This window comes from Saccostrea cucullata, unplaced genomic scaffold (genome assembly GCF_032062105.1).
Source record: "Saccostrea cucullata isolate Sc308-1 unplaced genomic scaffold, CSIRO_AGI_Scuc_v1 ctg729, whole genome shotgun sequence".
Taxonomy (NCBI): domain Eukaryota; kingdom Metazoa; phylum Mollusca; class Bivalvia; order Ostreida; family Ostreidae; genus Saccostrea; species Saccostrea cuccullata.
The window spans coordinates 425,084-449,347 of NW_026933670.1; the positions used below are offsets into that span (position 1 = coordinate 425,084).

The window sequence follows — 24,264 nt, forward strand, 5'->3', positions numbered from 1 at the left end:
GTAGCTCTCCATCGGTGATAAAAAGTGCCTGTCAGAATTAATTACTGAGTCTAGATACCGGATGTCCTCAGATTTATTGCAGATAATTATGTCATGCAGATCACATTCTCTGCAAATTATCATCAATTAAAAAGTATATTTCACATTGCTGTAGAGCCTGCAAAAGCTTCTGTATGTGTAAATCACAAAAAGAAGAAACAATTAAATGACAACTGAAAATGAAATTTAGCCAAAAACAAAAAAGATAACATGACTTTCAGTTATATCAACAACAAATGAGGGGACTAATAGATATTTTTTTTAGCTTTCCCTAGAAGTTTAGGTGATCTAGTTCTTAGCAATTTTATCTTTTTGCCCTTCAGATATTTGATGCCTATACTAATAAAATCTGTCAAGACCTCATGGGTTACTGTGTAGTGTTAATCAGACAGTTTCCATTCCACTTAGCATCTGTTATACTGCATAACAAAATTTAAATCAAAAGTACGGGCTGCATGCCCCTCATTTGTTTCTCATATCTATACGTCATTTCGATTCTCATTTTGTTCTTTCTTTATCTCATTCTTTTTTAGCAAAAAAATAAAATAAAATAAAAAGGTTAATGGCCAGAGTTCTCCAATAAAACAATCAGTTCATTTACTGAATCTATTATTTAATTATTTTTAAAATTTTGCAGTAGATAATTGGGATAATATTTCTGAGTGAATAATGACATCACGGCACATTTCAAACATTGGACAGTGTCTTCGACAGCAATCAGATTTCAGATGGTAATAGGTGTTTTGTAATGAGGCTGATATTCCTTGACACCTTTATATACATATCAGTCTATTTATATATATCTGTATATAATATCACCAAAAGATAATAATTTTGATGCTATTCTGTTTCAGTCAGTCTCTGTTATCGTTAAAAATTAAATAATCAGCAAAGCTGTTCCCCTCGTTGAAATGTGGTGTTCATTATTTTTTTTTATTACTGTTGCCTGTTTCTTTGTTTCTCACATAGTATTTTATGGACTTTATAAACAAATGTCATCAGATACTGTCAAATGGTCATCACAAAATCAGGTTGGATCGAGATATAACTGAGTTTCATTCACTCAACTTCAATGAAATTATTTTTTTTTAATTGTTTGGGTATTGTAACACTCTAAACATTCTCACGGAGTATCAGAAAATGAGATGACAGATCTAATAAGCACGTGCTAAATTTACGACAACACTATGCTCCACCTCCTGCATCTTCTAACACAAGAGGCTCCACCCCTTGCACTCTCTGACCCTCCATTTTGGAGTTTTGCGGAGACTCCATCCTCCGCATTTTACACCAAGCCCTATTTAGGGTAGGGGAATTAGCTTATACCTGGGAGAATTGTGCCCATGTACCCTTAACTATTAAGGATATAAAATTTTGTACGTCAATGAGCGTTACTTGCGCCTCTATTTCTGTACGATTCTAAAACTGATCAAACAGGAAAAGGTATCAATATTTTATTACCATCTATTCATCAAAGAAACATTTGCCCATTTAATAACTTGAAGAAATTTTTTGCAGTGAGACCACGTGTTGAGAGTTCATTATTCGTGCACAGCAATAAATCCCCGCTAACTAGATATCAGTTTAACGCAGTCTTGAGAAAAACCCTTTCGAAAATTAATCACCCAATTTCTGCTTACAAATCACATTCTTTTAGAATTGGAGGTGCAGCGTGTCCTGCCTTAAAAGCGGTATCACATGACAAAATCCAATTATTGGGACGCTGGAAATCAAGCGCATTCCTAAAGTATATCAGAATAGATATGATAAAAGCTTTGTGGATGAGTTGTATTTACCATATTATTTATTGCTTCCTTAGAGCACCTTGTATGGATTGTGGGATCTTCAATTGTTTACTAGGCATGTAGATAGGCGGCTACAAATCTGACTACTAACTTACGCTTGTAAAAATTAGGCGTTCAGGTAACCTGGATTGGCAAAAGGGGCATGGAATTGGGGGGGGAGCTCATTGACTCTATCGAGCAAAAGTCCTCCCGCATATTTAATTATACACCTAGGGGGGAATGATATCACATCAATTAAGAGCGAGGTATTATGTACCAGAATAGAGCACGACATATGTTTAATGACAAACAGATTACCAAGTTGCAAAATGATATGGTCTGATATACTCCCGCGCTGAAAAGGGATAGGGGGTCGTGACATATGTTCCGTCGAACGGAAGCGAAAAAGAGTTGATAGAGCTGCTCATAGGGCAGTCGCATCAGTAAACGGCAGAGTTATTAATCACCCTGATATTGAGTTTTCGGAGGAGGGGCTTCACCGTGCTGACGGAGTCCATATGTCTGACTTACAACAAACACTTTTTAGAATCAGCTATAGAAAGTTTATCTCATCTTAAATTTTATTTGTTGGGTGGCAGAGATGTATAGACATCTCTGAGTGGCGGATATGTCAGACAAGCAGAGACATTTGTCATCATTATATTAATTATTGTTATGTATGATTATCTATTTTACGTGATTTGTAGAGCATGTGGTGGCTCGCTAGGCTACCCCTACAAGCCAGAGGGAGCTTGCTATGGAGTGCACGAGAAGCTTGTGTGAGGGATCTGTTTGGTATAACAGTAACCTCGTACCCCGTTCGGTATAACGGTGGTTATTTTTGCCCTACTCTGTATAGTGGGCTTACCTGTTCGGTATAACGGGTGGTTATTTTTGCCCTACTCGGTATAGTGGGCTTACCTGTTCGGTATAACAGGTGCCTCGCTAAGGAATCCCCGAGGAGGCATTTATATCCCAGCTGACTCGCTAAGGGGTACCCTAGGAGTCGATTTATATATACCCGGTATTGTTACGCCTTGCTATGGATTACCCTAGAAGGCGAGGTGCCATAACGCCCGTTACCGATTTAGGTGTGTGGCACCCAATGATTGTTAAATGCTTGTCTGACATTTGTCATTGAAACAATTATTAAAGCTGTGGCCTTTATCATCCAAAAAACATGTTTTGTTATTTTTTCGGAAAAATATTCAATTAAGGTCGTTTAAAGCAATCGCTAATTAAACGCATTTAATTGATTTCCGAAAAACACAGGGGGTAGGTCTTTTGACACTTTCCCCGATTGCCGCGAGTATAAAAGAGGGGCGCACGTGGCGTTTTTCTCCTCTCGCTCGATAGCTTTCCCAGCGTTTCTGCACTTTTGATAATTGTTTCCCACCCACCACTCCCACTTAATGAGAAATTAAATCTTAGTTGTTGATAGATTGCTACCTTAAACATGTTAAGAATTTGAGATGCTGTTGTTTCTGCTGTTTAATTGTATTTTTCAGGTTACAATTAACTATGGCTGTGTCATGTTAATCTGCGCAAGATTGTGATCTACAGGCAATGGGACTGAGGACTGACGATATGTTGCTGTCGCAGCTTTACGGATATGTCAGACAAGCAGAGACATTTGTCATCATTATATTAATTATTGTTATGTATGATTATCTATTTTACGTGATTTGTAGAGCATGTGGTGGCTCGCTAAGGCTACCCTAGGAGCCAATACAAGCTTGCTATGGAGTGCACTAGAAGCTTGTGTGAGGGATCTGTTTGGTATAACAGTAACCTCGTACCCCGTTCGGTATAACGGTGGTTATTTTTGCCCTACTCTGTATAGTGGGCTTACCTGTTCGGTATAACAGGTGCCTCGCTAAGGAATCCCCTAGGAGGCAATTACATATCCCAGCTGACTCGCTAAGGGGTACCCTAGGAGTCGATTTATACATATTGTTACGCCTTGCTATGGATTACCCTAGAAGGCGAGGTGCCATAACGCCCGTTACCGATTTAGGTGTGTGGCACCCAATGATTGTTAAATTCTTGTCTGACATTTGTCATTGAAACAATTATTAAAGCTGTGGCCTTTATCATCCAAAAAACATGTTTTGTTATTTTTTCGGAAAAATATTCAATTAAATAAATAATAAATACATAAATTTAGAAATGTGTGCAAATAACTAGCTTCAGTGAACTTGTAAAATTAGTTAAATTACACTGGAGAACACAAACATGCATCTGATACTCTTTATTCATTCTGACAACATGTCAAGGTCTTCTTTTTCATGTTTGCGCTTCGCCTTGTACAATTTTCAACAGAGACCATTATATTAATGATAACAGTTAAAGTTGAAGGTGATTATGATATATTTTTACATAAATGATTTATGAGGAAAAGTTTGTGAGGTAATCCCATCCCTTTAGCGCTGCTAGTGGTCAAATTAAGTACCAATCAAAGGCCTTTAAGGGTGAGCAAATTGTACGAAACAAGTAAGTCAAAATACTACCCAGTGATAGATTTCCTTTCCTAAAAAGGTCCTTATAAAAACCATTAAATCAACGAAACGAGGACTTTGAATTTGAACAAAATTTTTGAAATGCCTTTAAAATCAACGTATTTGTGAGTAGACCGCCTCTATTTAAAAAAAAATTGTGTGTACTCAGAACACGGAGTTGTGAAGAAGTTGCCAGGCATAATATGCAGGTAATGGCGGAATAGACTAGATAAATGACGTTAAAAAGCTGAAGTCATCTCAATTGTCAAAAAATGTTGTTGTAAGCTGGCCGTTGTCGAATATAGCCACTAACACATGGAAAATCGAGAGCAAGTATGGTAGATTCTGTTATGTCTTGTTATTTCAAAATAACTGAAATAATAAAATGGGGTCGATATATGAACTTCGTCAATATATCAAGGACAATCGAGACGTTCCTCAATAATATATAATTTTGTCCAAGATTTTGCCATTGAACAATTTCTACTTTAGCATTTTTACTCACAAAAAAATTACCTTACCAGGCATTTGTGCGAGATTCAAGAGGATGACATTTCTTATATAATTCTTTAGGGAAAAAAAATTAGTTTGCCAAAATCACATATTCATTGCTTCAAATTTTTAAACACAATTAGGAACCACTTTAGAAATCATAAAGATATTAAAATTTTGTGTATTTTTCATACTTAATGGAGATATACAAAACAGATATTGGGGGAACATATCGCCTGACCTTAATATCGAGATGAAGGCCAATGCAAGTGTTTTTTAATAAATTCTGCTTCATAGAAATATGAAAAAAAAATCGCCCTTTAAAGAAGCACAATAAGTGCCCATAGCATTTAAACGGTTTATTGGAATACTTGTGTCTCCGACGACTGCATAAATGTTGTCAATCAGGAACTCCAGCATACTTTTAAAATTAACCTCAGAGTTATAATTATACAAAAGGGAGACATTAGCGAAGTAATTTCTTTGAAAACAATCACAAGATGTTAAAATGACACTTACATATGTTTGAACACACTTTGCTCTTTGCTGGCGGAGGGAGGCGACATAAGACTTGACGTCGACGTAATTATCCACTGTCCCCTCGTCTAACATGTAGTCCAGCGCTATAAAGGTCCCCGTACGCCCGATCCCGGCGCTGGAAATTAAAGTATAATACTATCATAAATAAAAGATATTATCCAAGTATTGTGAGTCGTTTTTGAGGATAATGCGATGATTGATATATAAGCCACCCGAGAAGTACAATATTCATTGATCTCAAGATTGCAAATAATATTTTGTTCACCTGGAAGTGTAGGGTAATTGTGATATATATTTTCTTGAATGAATATATACGTAAATTTAGCTCTTTATCTAATTTTGGAGATATTTTTTTCTGTCGATTCAAAAGATTCGGTGCAGGTGAACATAACTTAGTATTGTTTCTGCAATATTGGATCTCAGCCAATCAGAAAGCTAGAAATATTACAGTTATAGAATACACTAATTTATTTTCTTCATAGAACTAAATAATCTTCAAAATCTTGATCAAAATTGAATTGTAAGATTAATTCAACAATACATAAATTTGAATTCCTGTTTAAACAGAGCAAATATTTGTGTATTTTTTTAATATATTTAAATTAAAGTTTCCTAATTGAAGAATTTTCTGTTACCTGCAATGGACGACAATAGGACCATCAGATGTTGTCAGCCCATTTCGCACCAAGTTCCGGAAACAAATTAGAGAGGCCAAGTCCTCTGGAACGGAGTTATCAGACCATGTCGTAAAATGGAACTGTGTCACTCGCTTCACCTCATCATTCTAAGTAATAAAAAGAAATTTCATTTGCAAAGAAATTTAAAACACGCTCGCGTGGCGCAGTGGTTATAGCGTCTGCTCTAGAGTCGCGAAGAAAGGAGCTGATCCTTTCGTCGCGGGTTCGAATCCCACTGTGGGACATGGAGACCGGTCCTTCGGATGAGACCGTATAAACCGAGGTCCCGTGTCATAGTAATTGCTGGCACGAAAAAGATCCCTCCCTGATGAATGGCCCTAAGTGCCGAGTTTAGGACAAAGTTTGCAGCTCTCCACCGGCAAGTGGTGGCGTCTCCATATGAGTGACAAATTCTCGAGAATGACGTTAAACAATATACAATCAATCAATGAAACATTTAAGAAATAAGGTATCATTTTAAAACATCTATCGGGCTATAAATACGTGTTGGTCACGAGATCAAATTCCATAAAGCCCGAAAGGCTTTATGGTGAATTTGATCTCGTACCAACCTGTATTTATAGCCCGATAGATGTTTTAAATCCATTGATTGCATATCGACCCTAAATGACGTCAATGAGAAATTACGTCGAACATTTATGACGATCGAGGAATCTGTATTTATACGGTTATAGATATGCATTGCTTTCAGTAGTGTTATATAAGGAAAGCATTTGCAAATGGAAATATATACACATAACGAACAGTATTCAAGATCAAAAGTCCACACAACAATACAAAACAAGAGCAGAGCAAACACGGACCTCCAAAACATTAGAAGTGGTATCAGGTGCTATAGAGGAGTGAGCATCCCCTGCCGACTGGCCATACCTGCCGTGTGTTCCTTGCCATGATCGGAAAATAACGGGAAAATCTGTCATCAATTCAGTGTATAAATAATGGACTAACAATTAGTATGAAAAACATCAGTCAGTATTTGACTCAGTGATAAATTGTACTTGCTGACAAGGTCATTGTATCGACCATAGAACTTACGAAATGATGACTTTAAACGAGACAGCTGAAATTTTGTTTCATCAACTTGTTTGTTAATAATTTACCTCGTTTTAGAAATTGTTCATACGTAGAGCATGCTCTTGCGTATCGAATCAACTGAGATATATAAACTCCGTATGCAAGTGATGAAGGTATATTGCTGCATAAGTAAGAGAAGTTGACGATAGAAAAGTCAGAGTCATTACGTTTATCATAGAGCTTGGTTATAAGGTTACCATTAACGTCTTTTTCAAGTAAAATATCTTGGATAAAAATGCAGGCGTTTGATATAATTTAATGATGGTCAAAAAATTGTCTAAGATGTATGAGGTGTGAATTAATTGTGCCCTTTGCTTTTTGGTAGTGATAAGAACAACTTACATCCATTGTAGACTTATGAATATGCAATTGGTAGCTAAAATAATATACTGATTTTGACTTTTTGAAAAGGAAAAAAATGATGTGTCACCTACATCTTTCGAGACAATAAGATATCTTATAGTGTAGCGGTCATATTCATCCAGTGTGTCGAGTTTAATGTGATAAGGCCCGATGTCTATTTCTGTTTCTGTGTCTTCTGTCCAATACCTCAGACACTTCATCTGAAATTTATGAGACAAAAAACAAATAGAAAAGCTACATACCAAAAAGATCTTTATTATTATATATAAGTTGTGAATGGAAAGCCAGTTATAAAATGGCATCTGAAGAGTATTAAGCAAAACATGACACAAATTATATGGTTTTCTCTGTATTTTTCCCCTTTAAAAAGCATTTAATCGAACACATGACATAAGTACCTTTTCTCCCTCATATAAGTTTGTTAACATTACGATCCTAGTACAATCGGTTTGCCAGATGAGCGTCCAGAAATCTTCTATAGTTTCCATAGTAAAGGGGCCTATGAATATTTAAAACAGGTAGGTTATTGATTTATCTTCGTCATAGCAATAAAATGAGATTGAAATGTCACTCTATCCGTGCTAGACAAATTTATATTTTAGATATGTAATTTTTGAAATGTTTTTAAGTTTAGAAACTACCTTGCGCTGCGATGTAGGCCTTTTCTTTCTTGTATCCCTTGTTTATAATAGATTAATTATTTCATAATAATTTTCATTTTGTTTTAATAGAGCAATATTAATTTAAATACAGATATTTCTATCCTAGTAGACAATTGTAATCATGTATGAGAGTATGAATAGTACTGAAAATATTCATGAACTTCATGAATTTGACAATTTATATAATTAAAAATGTCCTATTTTGTATTAGAATTGATTTCATTTCAACGGAAACGAAAATTCAAAAATATAAATAAAAACCAAGCTCTTCTCTACATGTCGGAAATAACAATTTCAATAATTAATTATTTCTCTATAGTTCAAAAGTCAATTGAACAAATTATTAATAAATTTAATTCTTCCCCGTTATAAACATGTAAAAGTGGTTTTCAGAAAAAGCGTACAGCTATGTAGGAAGCGTTGATATAATCGGATTTCTCTGGGTCGTCCGTTCTGTCCAGTACCACTCTGCTATGATCGTCTGCAACAAATATAGAAAATAACATTTGTTATTCATTGCAAAATTTTTGTAATCAAAATTTAATAGGATTTAACTCATTTAAGTTAAATCGGTTTATCAAAGCTAAATAGCGTTTATGTCACTCTTGGGGTTTTTCGGGTTTTTATCCACCTGTAGCTCTGCAGCAGGGATAAGCGTGAAATGTGACGTCACGCCCACCCTGCAGTCTCCCTGCTTATCTTTTAGCATTCAGCACGTGGAAGTTCACCCACCCAACCCTCCCATAAAAATGGTGTGTTAGGTTAAAATTATAAAAAAAAAATTTTCAGAGTACTTGAACTATAGGCTGTATTTATTTATTTTCCAAGTGTCTTTTGCTGTTTCGTTTTTGTGTATTTTTCAGGTAAAACCCTACCATGAGAGCCAACCCCTCCGTCGCGGCTGCTGATCTCTAGAGTGAGCGAATATTCAGCTTACCAGTAGTGCTCACCTAGACTTTTCAATTAAATTTATTCAAAAGCATTAAAGAACATGATCATTAATTTAATATCTGGGTGTTCATCTGTTCCCAGGGTTCACCTTGGAACTGTGTCTGTTTTGTACTTGCAATAATTATGAGTGCAGCCGTGGCCATTACCGCCAATAAACCATTATAAAAACTTGAAATATATGTCAGTTTTCTTCTTAAGTTGAATTTGATATTGTACCCTAGTAGGCAAGCTTTGTCTTTGATAATAGAGTTCCATCTCTTATTTCTAAAGTTACAAGTAATGCTTACAAGGGTAGATGGTTTTATATCTATTTTTCTTTCTGTTGACAAGTTTCAGAGCCTCTGAGTAGGGTTCCAATAAACCGTCAGGCAAATCCTATCAACGCAGTCCATTTGAAAACAAGAGATAATTCAATTTAAACAAGTTTTGTATTCATATGCCAAAATATTTCAAAATAATCTTTCACTGTTTTAAATATTATGTTTTCGTTTACTTTAAACTCCTTTTCCAAGGAATGGTCTGATTTCTTTTCTGGAAAGCCCCGTATGAATTCCTCCACAGAAATCCTCAATGATTGGAGGTTCGAATACTCTACTGTTATATTCTCCTCTTCTTCTACGTCATTATCGCCGATTTCTTCTTCATAGATAACGTTTCCATTCCTAAGGTTTTCCGGGAGAAGATCGATGATGGAGCCATCCTCTGCAGAAGCGTAGGTTACAACCATTTCTACCTCGCCTTTCCTTAACACTCTTAGACTCCATAATCTGTATGCAAAGTGAAAAGTGTTGTCTTATGATAAGAAGCATTTTGACAATCATATTCAAAGTCAAAGTAATATGAAAATATTCTTACCAATGCACTATTTAAATAATAAGAAATTAGAAAAGATAAGATACAATTTTGTTGTTTCAATTTCAAATTAAACTGAAGTATATCAGTTCCATTTATAAGAATTGATAAGATTACAGTTGAGATGTTATTAAATTTTTGACACTTTGCCAATACTGTAAATATATTTTCAACAGTGAAGATCTGATTTGCGCTTTTCTGAATGCTAGATTTGATTCTCATTTGAGACTGTATTCAATGTACTTACTTGTGAAGTAGCAGAGCCCCAGAAATAAGAACTAGAATAGAGGATATGATCAAGAACACTACCAGCGTAGTCTCATCTTCAGAAGGTGGCTCAGTTACTGAATTAAATACAATGACATGTTATAAGAAAACATTTACAACCCTAGACTCCTTTGATCTTACTTTCCATCATAAAGTAACTTCATGTCTTTCAATCTCTTTTATGACCTCTGAATAGGTTTATGACTGTCGATTTTTTACATAGAGACTTCTCTGTAGTACAGCTTTTAGCTTTTTTATCTATATTCTTTCATTAAGTGCCTATCCCAAAAAATAATGAAGATTATAAATGCAGATAATTTGCCTAGGAAATCAATAGAAAAAAGAAAAGTGAGGAATGAGATGAAAATGTTTAATAAAAAGTCGTTTTTGTAATAGGTTGTTTGCCATTATTTTCTTCATACACTTGGTCAAAGTTTTACCTCATTGTAAGCAAATTAGATTGCCTCATTGTGTAGCTTTTAATGCATGTAACTGTTCACTAAGATATATTTATATAATTAGATACATGTATGTCATATATGGTCTACATCTCCTGATGATATGTCCAATGTTTCCAATTCTCTTCACACAAAATCGTTCAGGGGTACTAAAGTAATTTCTCATTAAAAATGCTTGGGGAGGGGGCAAAGCTCTAATTTTTTATGCTTTCCTTACATTTATCTTTGCCAAGCCATACCCCCTTACTCCCTTTTCCCGACGCATATGACTATATCTTTACATAAAAAAGTAACAGACAAGGTACATAAAGTCTTCTTACCTCCACACAGTGATACCGTTGTGCTTTCGAGAGAATCAGTGGAAATACTCGTTGCCATTATAATCTTTTTCTTTGTATCAACGTTCAAAATGCGTAGCCATTACACATCGTTGTTATTGTTTCCTTTTAATGATACAATCCATCAATGCGGAAGTCATACATTGATTCTGGCGCTAGATAAAGTATTTGTGAGTACGAATACTTCAATATGTAAAATTACAAAGTAGTGCACTATGTAGTAGACTTAATAGTCGAATATATATGAAATGTATATATATATATATATATATATAACAAACAGTATTCAAGCTAAAAAGTCTTTTAGGTAATGCAATTGGAGCAGAGCAATCACGGACCTCCGAAACATCAGAGGTGGGATCAGGTAGACAACGATCAGAGACAAGAACAAAACTAAAGCACATTTTACATCATAAAGAAATCATAAAGATATCATGTTACCTCTGTTACACATCTGATGTGGACATATAAATAGTTAACTGAAATGGACCAATTTTATCTTTAGCCCCCACTCCCCGTACCCTCGCTTTCATATTGTGGTTCGCAAATTCCCATAGGAATTACCACTTACAAAGAAGTCTATATTAGAATATCATATATTTACTTTAAATGCTTATATAGGGTTAATGGATAGTATCAGGAGAAAATCATCCTAAAAAATTTAAAAAAAAAATGGATGGCGTATCAGAGACATGCAATATAATTTTGAAAATAGCATTCTTGTTCTGAGTGCGAAACAGCCGGGGACAAAACGATTATTTTCAAGAATAAAAACCAAGCTGGTTTCAAAATTATACCCAGAAACACAATAAAACAAATGGTTTTCTGTATTTATGGAATTTGGTTTTTTAGTATTCCTTTTTCACCCTGGGGTAAATTGGTAGTGTTTAATATGATTGGTTTGCGTAAACATGTTCAACTATAGTTTTCAAAATTATTTTTTTCCCTGAAAACCAATTTAGAGAGGAAAAAGAGTTCTTACTACAAAATTTTTGTTGAAAGCAGTCGTATATTTTGAGCTTTGATTAATCTTTAATAAAAAAAAAAACTTCTACACGAGAAAATGAAAACACTTGCTGTAGCCTTCAATTTGACTTTCAGTTATATCGATGACATTTTATTCATTAACAATATTTTCATTTAAATGTTGACTCGATAAAACCAGTGAACTTGAAATTAAGACACCATATAGACTCTGCCACATCTTTCATATTTGGATGTTTTACAGCCAATGAACGCCAAAGGCCAAATAACAACTCAATACTATAATAAACGAGACGACTTCGACTTTTCCATCGTCAACCTTCTCTATTTATGCAGTAAATAATATCCCAATATCAAACGCTTATATTTGTGTTTACTTATTTCAAACTGAAGAGCATGTTAGAAGAACAATAAATTTTTCAACCTAAGCAGATTTTTCAAAAATAAGCTAATTTTACAGGGATTTCAGTAGCAGCCAGATTTAAAGTCAGCATTTTGTAAATTCCATGGAAGTTCTACTGACTTAATCAGTAAATATTATTAGAAAATAAGTCATATTTTGTCTGACTTGTTTCATACCAATTGTTAGTCCTTTGTTTTTTAACTTTAATTTGACAGCGGAATGTTCCCTCAACTTGATCAAAACATAGGGCTCAGGAGGGATAACCAGTCATCTGGAGAAGATTACTCCTGATATAACATCTGATCCCATTTTTTTTTATCTTCAGGGGGACTGTGTATATGCTCTGTTGACAATTTTGTATTGCTTATTGACTTTTTTTGCGGTCAAGCGCTTTTCTTTATCAAGATTTAAAAAAAATAATTTCATACCCTGCCGACCGATTATACCCTCCGTCTGCGTCATTATCGGGAAATTACAGAAAATCCGTCGTCAATTCAGTGTGTAAATAATGGACTGACAATAAGTATGAAAAATGTCAGTCAGCATCTGACTCAATGATAAATTGTATTTGTTGACAAGGTCATTGTATCGACCATAGAACTGATGGCTTTAACGAGACAGCTGAAATTCTTGTTTCGTTAACTTGTTTGTCAGTAAATTACCTCGTCTTAGAAATTGTACACATGTAGAAAATGCTCTTGCATATCGAACCAACTGAGAGATATAAACTCCTTATGCAGGTGATGAAGGTATATTGCTGCATAAGTAAGGAAAGTTGACGATTTTAAAGATAAACTAACATTAACGTCTAAGTAAAATATCCAAGCATAAAACAGATGTGTCAGACTCATCAATTATCTCAAGCTCACTGGGATATATCAAATCGACATAAGATTGGGGAAAATCGTTAATGGTTAACCAATGTAATGAATTATATTGTATTTTGTATCATTGAAATCAAAAAAAAAATGTAGGACTTAGAATATATTGGAAGAATTTCAAAGCCTTTGTCCGAGTCATACACAGGCAACTTTGCCATATATCTACATATGATCCTCACATGATAGGCAATGCATATGTGGATCATATTTGGCAAAATTGCCTATGTAGCAGACTTTTTAAACAAATATGAAACATCATGATAAACTTTGTTTGAAATTTTAATAATAAACAAATAACTCATTTTTCCATTGCATATGAAATGTAACATCTGTTTTGCAAACACATTTTCACAGTTCGTCGGCAATTTCTATAGACCTGTTCTCGTGCACACTTGTAAATCCCTCCACAAGGGCGTCGTGTAGGAAAATGTACTCATCCTATATGTTAAAAAGAAAATAAATTCAATTGTTTAAATTGAAATTAAAGACATTTTATATCAAAGATAAATTTTTTTTCGTAATTTACACACAGGCAAAATGAGTATAAATACATGTATGTATATGAGAGAGAGAGAGAGAGAGAGAGAGAGAGAGAGAGAGAGAGAGAGAGAGAGAGAGAGACTTACGGTAGATTGTACAGCATAGGCCCGCTGCTGCCTCAATATCTGGATATAGCCAACAACATCTAGGTAACCAGTTGTTATTCCCTCTTCTAGGAGATAATCCAAGGCAATAAATGTCCCCGTGCGCCCCACCCCCGCACTGATGAAGGAATGGTGCAATAGGAGAAAAATAATCAACACAGTGAAACTGCTGCATGAGAGGGGTATGATAAATGGTGACGGTAACTGATATGTGGTAGATATATCTGTATTATATATCAGTAAAAGTCCATTGTAAGACACTTTACCTGCAGTGGACGATGATAGGACCGTCATCATCAGAAACATCGATCATGACGAGATTTCTGAATATGAGGAGGGAGTCGACATTTGTGGGTACCCTTATTGTGTACCACGCTGTATACTGATATTGTTTTACCACTCTCTCTTCAATGCCCTGGAATGTTTTAAAAAGATGTTTCTTTATTTCGTAAAAAATGTACATTGAAACTCCATGTAGTGCTGATAGACCTTAAAGGAAGATGGCTAATACTTAAAACCCTTTCAATTCAAGTACCCAGATATAAATTGTTAAAGCTAAAAATACGACTGATTTTTATCAATGAAATGTTTAAAATATCTATACGCGTCTGTATTCAAACATGAAATCTGTAATATGGATTGCTACGTTACCAGTTTAAGTTTGATATGTCTTATTATATATCTCCTGCAGGTGTTTTGTCTCTCAGTTTTGATCAGGAAAGGTCCTATTAAAGCCTCGGTATTTGGCCAATATTTTAAACATTTCATCTGAAAAAAAATCTTGCATATAATTTTTTCTATTTTCCATTCATATTGTTAAAAGAGTAGAGAATATGTAAATGTATTAATTGTTGATTTAATTCAATTTTTAAATAAGTGGAATTTTTGATTTTGCACATTTCTGAATTTTCTAAGATATGATTGATTGATACATATGTTCTAAATTTTGGTGAATATTAACCAGAATAAAACGCTTCATAAAATACATACCTAAATTTAATATGATTACAATTCTCATATCATTCACAAATATATCAACATTAATATAATAACAGCTTGAAAAGCATTCAATCAGAAAACCTAGAAAATCGATTTAAATTTAATTTTATGTTAAGTATTTTAATTCTATTACATTTCCTTCTTCTGTTAGGTTTGTTAGCATGACGATCTTCACACTTCTCATCTGCCATACCATCCTCCAAAAATCTAAAACAGTCTCCTCAGTAAACGGACCTAGGGGTAAATTATTTTCTGTAGCAAAAATCTGGAGATAGTACCAGTTTTAATAATCCAGTTGCGCATTTCGAAAAGTATTCACGCTCAAAAGTCCATAAACTACTGGTTTATATGCGCAACTTTATTTTTTTTATTGACTGCAGAGACATAGTCCTAGACACAAAATAAGTATCCTTTTATTTATAGTAATTTGTTTACAAAACCATTCACATGTTTGCCTGTTAGTTGCATTCAAATTTTTCGAGAAGCGAAATTTTGCTGTACGATATTTTATCAAAGAAAATTTAATTCAATCATCCATATTATACGGAAGCGTATTAGTGTCACGCAATATTTTTTTAAAGTTGGTAATTCATACTTTAATCTTGGTAATTCCAACTTTAATTTTGGCTTTTCCAACTTCAAAGTTGGTAATTCCAACTTTAATCTTGGCTTTTCCAACTTTAAAGTTGGTAATTCCAACTTTAACCTAGGCTTTTCCAACTTTAAAGTTGGTAATTCCAACTTTAATCTTGCCTTTTCCAACTTTAATGTTGGTAATTCAACTTTGACCTTGGCTTTTCCAACTTTAAAGTTGGTAATTCCAACTTTAATCGAGGCTTTTCCAACTTTTATCCTGGCTTTTCTAACTTTAAAGTTGGTAATTCCTACTTTAACGTTAGAAATTCCAACTTTAATCTTGGTAATTTCAACTTTAAAGTTAGTTCTTCTGATCTAAAGTTGGTAATTCCAACTTTAAAGTTGGAAATTCCAACTTTCATCTTGGTAATTCCAACTTTAATCTTGGAAATTCCAACTTTAATCTTGGTAATTGCAAATTTAATCGTGGCTTTTCCAACTTTTTTCGGCTTTATGTATTATATTGTCTTAGATACTTTGTAGCTTAAATCGTGTTACCGTTTTATACTTGTAATTTAAATGGAAAGATACAATTTTATTATGAAATGATGATTTTAGAAGGAATAATTTTATTGTGCATGGCCGTAGGAGCCAGAGGGGGTGCATGGGGGCGTGCCGACCCCCCCCCAACCAATAATACAGTAAGTTGCAGACATATATGGTAGTTGGTTGATTATGCCCCAAACTGAAAATATTATGTTCCATACATAGAATTGATACGGTCTCTGCGACATTAATTCCCGTTCTATCAACCAAAGAAAGCATTTTATTATTTATTATAACTTAAGAAACTGATATTAACATAAAATAGGATCCTACAGTAGCCATTACATACATTTATTTTTGATTAATAAAAATTTGACACTGAACTCGTAATTATATTAGAGGACAAAAAGAAATATACGGATTTCTAATTAAAAGTTGGAAGTTTTATGTAAGGTCAGAGCAGGTCAGATAAAACTGCTCTCCAATTTATTTCAATGTACTTGTATATATTAACTTTATTAAGCATAATTCAAGTTTTCTACCATAACTCCCTATGGGCCCGTCCGCCCTTCTTAAAGAGCCTCTCTTCTGCAACACCCCCCCATCTAAGTTGCAAAAATTTATTGATAACCAGTCTATTCCATTTCCTTAATAAAGTTGGTATTGGTTTAAAATAAAAGGGAAAACTAACAAAAACAGGGGAGGGGAGATCTCAAATTAAAGTTGGAAAAGACCAGATTAAAGTTGAAATTTCCATCTTTAAAGTTGGAAGAGCCAAGATAAAAGTTAGAAAAGCAAAGATTAAAGTTGGAAAAGCCAAGATTAAAGTTGGAATTTCCAACTATAAAGTTGGAATTACCAAGATTAAAGTTGGAATTACCAACTTTAAAGTTGGAAAAACCAAGATTAAAGTTGGAATTACCAAATTTAAAGTTGGAAAAGCCAAGATTAAAGTTGGAATTTCCATCTTTAAAGTTAAAATTACCAACTTTAAAGTTGGAATTACCAAGATTAAAATTGGAATTTCCAACTTTTAAGTTGGAATTACCAACTTTAAAGTTGGGAAAGCCAAGATTAAAGTTGGAATTAACAACTTTAACAACTTTAGAGTTGGAAAAGCCAAGATTAAAGTTGGAATTACCAAGAATTAATTTGGAATTACCAACTTTAAAGTTGGAAAAGTCAAGATTAAAATTGGAATTTCTATCTTTAAAGTTGGAATTACCAACTTTAAAGTTGGAATTACCAAGATTAAGGTTCGAATTTCCAACTTTTAAGTTGGAATTACCAACTTTAAAGTTGAAAAAGCCAAGATTAAAGTTGGAATTACCAACTTTAAAGTTGGAAAACCCAAGATTAAAGTTGGAATTACCAACTTTAAAGTTGGAATTATCAAGATTAAAGGTGGAATTTCCAACTTCAAAGTTGGAAAAGCCAAGATTAAAGTTGGAATTACCAACTTAAAAAAAAATATTGCGTGGCACTAATACGCTTCCGTAATATTATCATAAAACTTCACTAACATTTGGCTTACGGTAACTCGAATTCATTGCTAGTCTGTTTATATTGAAGGAACTTGCATTCTGTCATTTTTAAATTAAATGTTCTTTAAATTTGAATTGAGGAATAAAGTGGTGTTATTGGGAAAAAACTTCATTCTTTATACACTTTAATATACTCTTTATGTTTAAGTTAACATACGAGGGTTGTCCCAAAAAGTCGTAGACAGGGAACATAGTTTATTTTCTCTTTGCTAAATCAAATTTCTTTTCTTTTTATAGCAAAAAGTAACATTTTATGATCATGCATTTCAAGTTTCATGGCGATATCATATTTAATAAGAAAACTATGAAAAAATAAAGAAACCATGTAAGTGTATATCGGCGCACGAAAGCCAGCGTAATTTACGTCTCTCATAACGTCATGATCCCCTTTTCTGCGTCACATGAGGCTATTAACATCCAAATGAATGATTTTTTTTGATAGTGAAAAAACACTCTTGACAAAGGGACTTATGTAAATTCACTACTGTCCGTTTTCTTAAGCAGTTTCAAACTTTGGTCAAAATTAAATTAGTTGAAAGATCATCTTACATTCTAGGCAGCAGCGAATGCACCTTGTTTGACGACGTTCCAGAACGATCCCAAATGTCTGTGTTTAACAACAAGAGGCCCATGGGCCACATCGCTCACCTGAGAAGCTTTGACAATTCTGTTCTTTACCAGATTTCCCCCTTGTTATACATAATGCATACCCACCCTACCCCACTGATCATAATTTAGACATTTTGAAATCTACACTACCCCATGATCCTTCCATGGGCACATATGTTTCAGCTTTTTTGGCCCAATGGTTCCCGAGAAGAAGATTTTCAAAGATTTTTCCTATATATTTCTATGTAAAACTTTGATTCCCTATTGTGGCCCCGCCCTTCCCCCGGGGGTCATGATTCCTACAATTTAGAATTTACACTACCCCAGAATGCTTCCACATAAGCTTCACTTTTTCTGGCCCAGTGGTTCTTGAGAAGAAGATTTTCAAAGATTTTTCCTATATATTTCTATATAAAACTTTGATTCCCCATTGTGGCCCCGCCCTTCCCCCGGGGGTCATTATTTGAACAATTTAGAATCTACATTATATCAGGATGCTTCCACATAAGTTTCAGCTTTTTTGGCCCATTGGTTCCTGAGAAGAAGATTTTCAAAGATTTTTCCTATATATTTCTATGTAAAACTTTGATTCCCTATAATGACCCCGCCCTTCCCCCGGGGGTCATGATTCCTACAATTTAAAATCTACACTACCCCAGAATGCTTCCACATAAGTTTCACTTTTTCTGGCCCAGTGGTTCTTGAGAAGAAGATTTTCAAAGATTTTTCCTATATATTTCTATATAAAACTTTGATTCCCCATTGTGGCCCCGCCCTTCCCCCGGGGGTCATTATTTGAACAATTTAGAATCTACATTATACCAGGATGCTTCCACATAAGTTTCAGCTTTTCTGGCCCAGTGGTTCTTGAGAAGAAGATTTTCAAAGATTTTTCCTATATATTTCTATAGAAAACTTTGATTCCCCATTGTGGCCCCGCCCTTCCCCCGGAGGTCATGATTTGAACAATTTAAAATCTACACTACCCCAGGATACTTCCACGTAAGTTTCAGCTTTACTGGCCCAGTGGTTCTTGAGAAGAAGATTTTTTAATGACCCAACCCTATTTTTGTCTTTTCTTGATTATCTCCCCTTGCGAGGGGATATGTCCCTTCATTTTAACAATTTAAATTTCCCTTCACCCAAGGATGCTTTGTACCAATTTGTAACATTCCAAAAACAATTTATTACATTTACGTGCGCCGGGTTTGCGTTCGACGACGTCATTTTCATTAATCTCAATTCGAATAACACTTTAAAATTCATGTCACTAATCATCTGTTTCTAACGCTATTTTTATGAAATTTTGACATATTATTAAGATTTTGATTCTGGTTTCAGTGATTTAAATTTTAGTTCAATCTTTTACATAGTACCAAAGAAATAAAAGCAAAAGCAATAGTTATATGCGCAAATTATTCCGAATTTTGGTCGTGCGCCGACAGACCATATCGGCCTTCATATAAATTGTCCCAATATAATTAATATGAAAGATATATATTTAAGAATTCACAGTTTTAGAGAACATTGAATGTATTTTGTCTATGCAAAATTTGGTTAATATCGGTTGCGTGTTAAAAAAGTCATTAACATTGTCCACGACTTTTTGGGACAACCCTCGTATTTGATACCTTGTGAAGCTATGTATGCCCGTTGTTTGTGAAAACCCTGTAAAAACAGACAGTAAACATATCACATGGGAGAGATTTGTCACAGATTCAGTTTTTGTACAACAATCAAATCTGTTTCTAGATAAAACTTTAAGCTTGAACGTACATGTACAAAACAGGCATTGATATAATCAGAACTTCCTGGAAAATCGGAAGTATCAAGGACCACACGACTGGAATCATCTACAAAACAGTCAGAATAGAATACATGTTGGGTTACTTCTCGAATCATTGATCTCTATCACTGATACAAATCTCAGGTTTTAGAGATAAAATGGGAACATAAATTAGATAGATTTTAAAAGTATTTAATTAATTATGGGAAAGAAATTAATTATACATTTCTGATTCTGTTATTTCCTGTGGCTTTTACAAAATGTCAATTTAACATGTAGGAGGAAACATTATAAGTATTCAGTTCTATACATAAAAAAGTATTGTACGTGCTCAGTTCAAATTCATATTCTCGAAATTTTCCTGTCAGAAATGTACTCATTTGTGAAATTTATGATATTTTACAAAAAAAAAAAAAAAAAAAAGGAAAAAAAGTAGAAAGAAAACACTTCCAAAATATATAGATAAATGCAAGAAAACATCATTTTAAACATCTACTTACATGGATATACTTTTTTGTATCTATTTCTAGATTTATTCTTTGGATCAATAGCTGCATAATATGACTCGTTCATTCGGTATGGTATTTTCTGAAATAAAGAAATAATTAATATTATTTTGAAAAAAAAAAACTTTAAACGGCGTTTATTTCTTATTCAAATTACCTTATTAATTTATGGGTGAATAATGTTCAAAAGGACACATAAAAACGTACTTTAAATGATTGTTTCCCTTTGGAAACACAAAGCAAAAGATTACCTATATTAGAAGTTCATATAAAACATTTATCTAATGCAAATGCATGAAAAATGTAGAATTGGTAAAAATGGAAGCTTGTGCTTATGAACATTTGAAAAAAGAGAAAATACTTTGAGACCTTCTCGTGATCTCTGTGAATCATACAACTGATATTCAGTACCTAGGACTATATATTACCGATGAGAAGATACTGTATCATTCTACGAGACACCGAAATTCTGGGCCCGAAAAAGAGGCTTATCCGATCTTGTCTAGATCTATAAATTTCTATCAACGTTATAATTTCTTTATCAAACTTTCAACCTAAAATGCAATGAGGATTGAAAATGTGCTTAAAAGTACCTTGAATTCTCTTCGAAATGCATGATTAAGTTTCTTATGGTGTACATTTAGTATGAATTCATCCACTGTCATTCTGTTGGAGTCGTTTATGTACTGGGCTGATTCCAGGTCGGCGTAAGGATTGGTCTGTGACATCGGTTCCAATTCTATATCTTGAGTCTCAATGAAACCATATGTGTCTCCTTGATTGGAAGATTGACACAGTTTTCTGATTATGATGATGATACAGATGGTTATGAGCACCAGTACAAGGATTATCCCCCCTCCTGCCATCATCATGGTCATTGTTTCCTCAGAAATATACAACTTCTCGCCTTAAAATGAAGTATATTAACATCAACACTATTCATATCTAAAAGGGTTTTTAAAATGGAGACTTTGATAAAAGCTATTAAGAAGGTTATATAAGAATGTAAAGTTTATTTAATGGAAAAGAATATACTAATCGAATTTCAAAAGATACGCGCATGCTTACTCGAGCAAAGGGGAGGGTATCCATGATAACATTCTGTACAGTTGTATGGCGACTCCTCACATCGTTTGCAATGGGAAGAACATTTCTGATGGCAGCTAGAGCCGAACCATCCCTCAGAACAATTCCCAGAACAGTGGCCCTGGTCAGAGCATTGTCCTTCACAGTGAACACTACACCGACAGAGCGGTCCGTGCCAGTCCATCTGACAGACGTCACAGTAAGATTCATTTGAACAAAACAGACAATTCTCCGGGCATTTAGAATCACACAGGTCACCAAAATAACCAGCTTTACAATGAGTACAAAATGTTGAATTGATACAGAAATCACAGTGATATGGACATTTTTTACTGCAATCTGCACCATAACGGCCTGTCTGACAATTTTCACAAAATGACACATTTTTACAAGACTTGCAATCTGTTATTGTTGCATCACATAATTTATCACATTTAGGAGGACTGAAGTAACCTCTTTCACATTTTTTACAAACTCCATCGATATTATCACAACTGTATTGACAACCGTACTCACATTTTTGCTCACAGTTTTCACCATATCTACCCTCCTTACATGGATTACATTGAGTACCATAGTACCCAGGTTGACACTTTGAACAAGTTCCATCCCCTTTGCATTCTTCAGCTTTGCAATATTCTGGACATCGAACGTAATTTAAACAAGCTACGCACTTTTTACCTTCTTGTCGGCACACACCACAATGTTCATTACATTCACTACAGTTGAGCAAATTTTGTTGAAATTGTGCCCAATCTAGCATTTAAAACAAAATGTTTTTACATTTCACTTGATAAAGAAACTATATGTGAAGATTTGAGTGTAATTTTACAAAAAGGAATACATGGTGAAATTGGAAGCCATATAAAACTTTTCTCGTGAATGTATAATAATACAAATGATTCAGTTTTGATACTTTGAGTCCTACATACAGAGTTACTATCCCTCACTTGATTTGATACGAAAGAGCATGTCCTACGTACGAACAATTTCTAAAGCGAGGTAAGATATTGACAAACAAGTTGATAAAGAAATAATATCAGCAGGCTCGTTTAAAGTCATCATTTCGTTAGTTGTATGGTCGATACAATGACCTTGTCAGCAAATACTTTTTTCATTTTGTCAAATGTTGACTGACTTTTTTTGCCGATTGTTAGGCCATTATTTACTAAATTGTTCACGGTTTCTCGTTATTCCTAAATCATGACAAGGAGCACGTGTCGGGTGTGACCGGTCAGTAGGGGATTCTCACTCCTTCTTAGCACCCGATCCCACCTCTGATGTTTCGGAGGTCCATGTTTGCTCTACTCCTGTTGTGTAATGTTTAATGGACTTTGAGCTCGAATACTGTTCGTTATTTCTACATATTTCATTTTTTGCTCATTACAGATGTAAATGTTTAGAAAATTTAAATAGTATATTTATACTTTACCACTCATGTCAAACTCAAACAACCTCAGTATCTCCCTATCCATTTTCATAATTGTTATTTTCTTTCCATCCATTTTTCCATAACAGCAAAACAGAATACTGTGGGCTTGCAGTATATTTTCTATGGAAAAACTTCTACACAAGCCTCCGACCATGCTCTCATTTTGGCTGATATAGACGTCATAATCACCTATCAATGAACAAATGTTTTACTTTGTTATTTGAAGCACAAATAATACATTAAGATTGAAAGTAAAAAAAAATAAAATAATCATAAATCAAGTAGGGACACAAAAGAAAAAGCATATACAATAAGTATGATACGCAAAACATTTCATACCTCCCCTCACTGTCATGGTAAAACACGTAAGTGTCATCATATGATCCAATAATATACTCAAAGATACATTTGGTCCCTTATTTTTACTTTGAGCAAACGTATAATCATCTCCATCAATTGCTTTCGATGCATCAGTTTCATCTGATAGCATTGTTACATTTTTTACATTTTTCATGCACAACACACCTGTAATATTATTAAAAGTTATCAATTCTACAATCGAAAGACAAACTAACTGCAAAAAAAAAATTAATAATAATAAAATCGTCAAACAGAAAGCATACACAATCTATTGAAAAAAAAAACACACAATAAAAGCCATTGACGAAAATTTATTGATACAATCATTAAAATGAACGAATATCAGAATTTACAAAATTTGTGTGACGTCCACAATGATTCAATGAATTTGATATCGTTTATCCAACTGATTAGAACTCACTGAATAGAAATCATCACATGTATTTATATTACTCATCCGCTCTCCATAATATCATTACAGTTTACGAAAGTCTAGTTTTTGTGAGGTTTCTACTTACCATTTAAGGAAAGAAAAAATAATAAGAGACTTAATTTTCCTTTAAATGAAATCATTCTTTTTATACTTAAGTAACCATTTTGATAATATTTTCACACGATTTATGAATGAACTTTTAGTTTCCTGTCGAGAACCAGTTTCCCGTTTTATTTGGGTTTTCCCATCACCGGATGTAATAGTTATGATCGATGTATGATCGATGGATGTTTGATAAACGGTATGACATAAATGGTAATCTGCACTTTAAAAAAACAATGAAAGGCACCTTAGGTCCCTAAAAGCTCATATAATCGTTGAAGTTAGAGACACATGAATATGCTCTTCCTACTTTTTTTCAAAGTGCCTTATTTCTACATGGTTAACAATTTTCACGTG

The 24,264-nt window shown here is 34.0% G+C and overlaps 2 protein-coding genes across 2 annotated transcripts; both read right to left on the bottom strand.

Moving 5' to 3' along the window:
• Positions 1–5,213: 5,213 nt before the first annotated feature.
• Positions 5,214–11,162, bottom strand: LOC134238858 (receptor-type tyrosine-protein phosphatase kappa-like). Its single transcript, XM_062720962.1, has 11 exons — positions 10,999–11,162; positions 10,201–10,297; positions 9,595–9,868; positions 9,389–9,476; positions 8,555–8,631; positions 8,130–8,166; positions 7,887–7,987; positions 7,560–7,688; positions 5,989–6,137; positions 5,333–5,468; positions 5,214–5,234 (listed from the first exon to the last, which is right to left on the bottom strand). Exons 1-11 carry the CDS (start codon positions 11,054–11,056, stop codon positions 5,214–5,216), a joined length of 1,167 nt encoding a protein of 388 aa, XP_062576946.1. The 5' UTR covers positions 11,057–11,162.
• Positions 11,163–13,587: 2,425 nt separating this feature from the next.
• Positions 13,588–24,012, bottom strand: LOC134238882 (uncharacterized). The gene is made up of 13 exons (XM_062720996.1): positions 23,891–24,012; positions 23,352–23,537; positions 23,013–23,201; positions 21,563–22,336; positions 21,088–21,401; positions 20,489–20,576; positions 19,979–20,055; positions 19,834–19,870; positions 15,061–15,161; positions 14,580–14,696; positions 14,195–14,343; positions 13,911–14,046; positions 13,588–13,722 (listed from the first exon to the last, which is right to left on the bottom strand). The coding sequence occupies exons 1-13, from the start codon at positions 23,943–23,945 to the stop codon at positions 13,633–13,635; spliced, it is 2,313 nt and encodes a 770-aa protein (XP_062576980.1). The 5' UTR covers positions 23,946–24,012; the 3' UTR covers positions 13,588–13,632.
• Between the last annotated feature and the right edge of the window lie 252 nt (positions 24,013–24,264).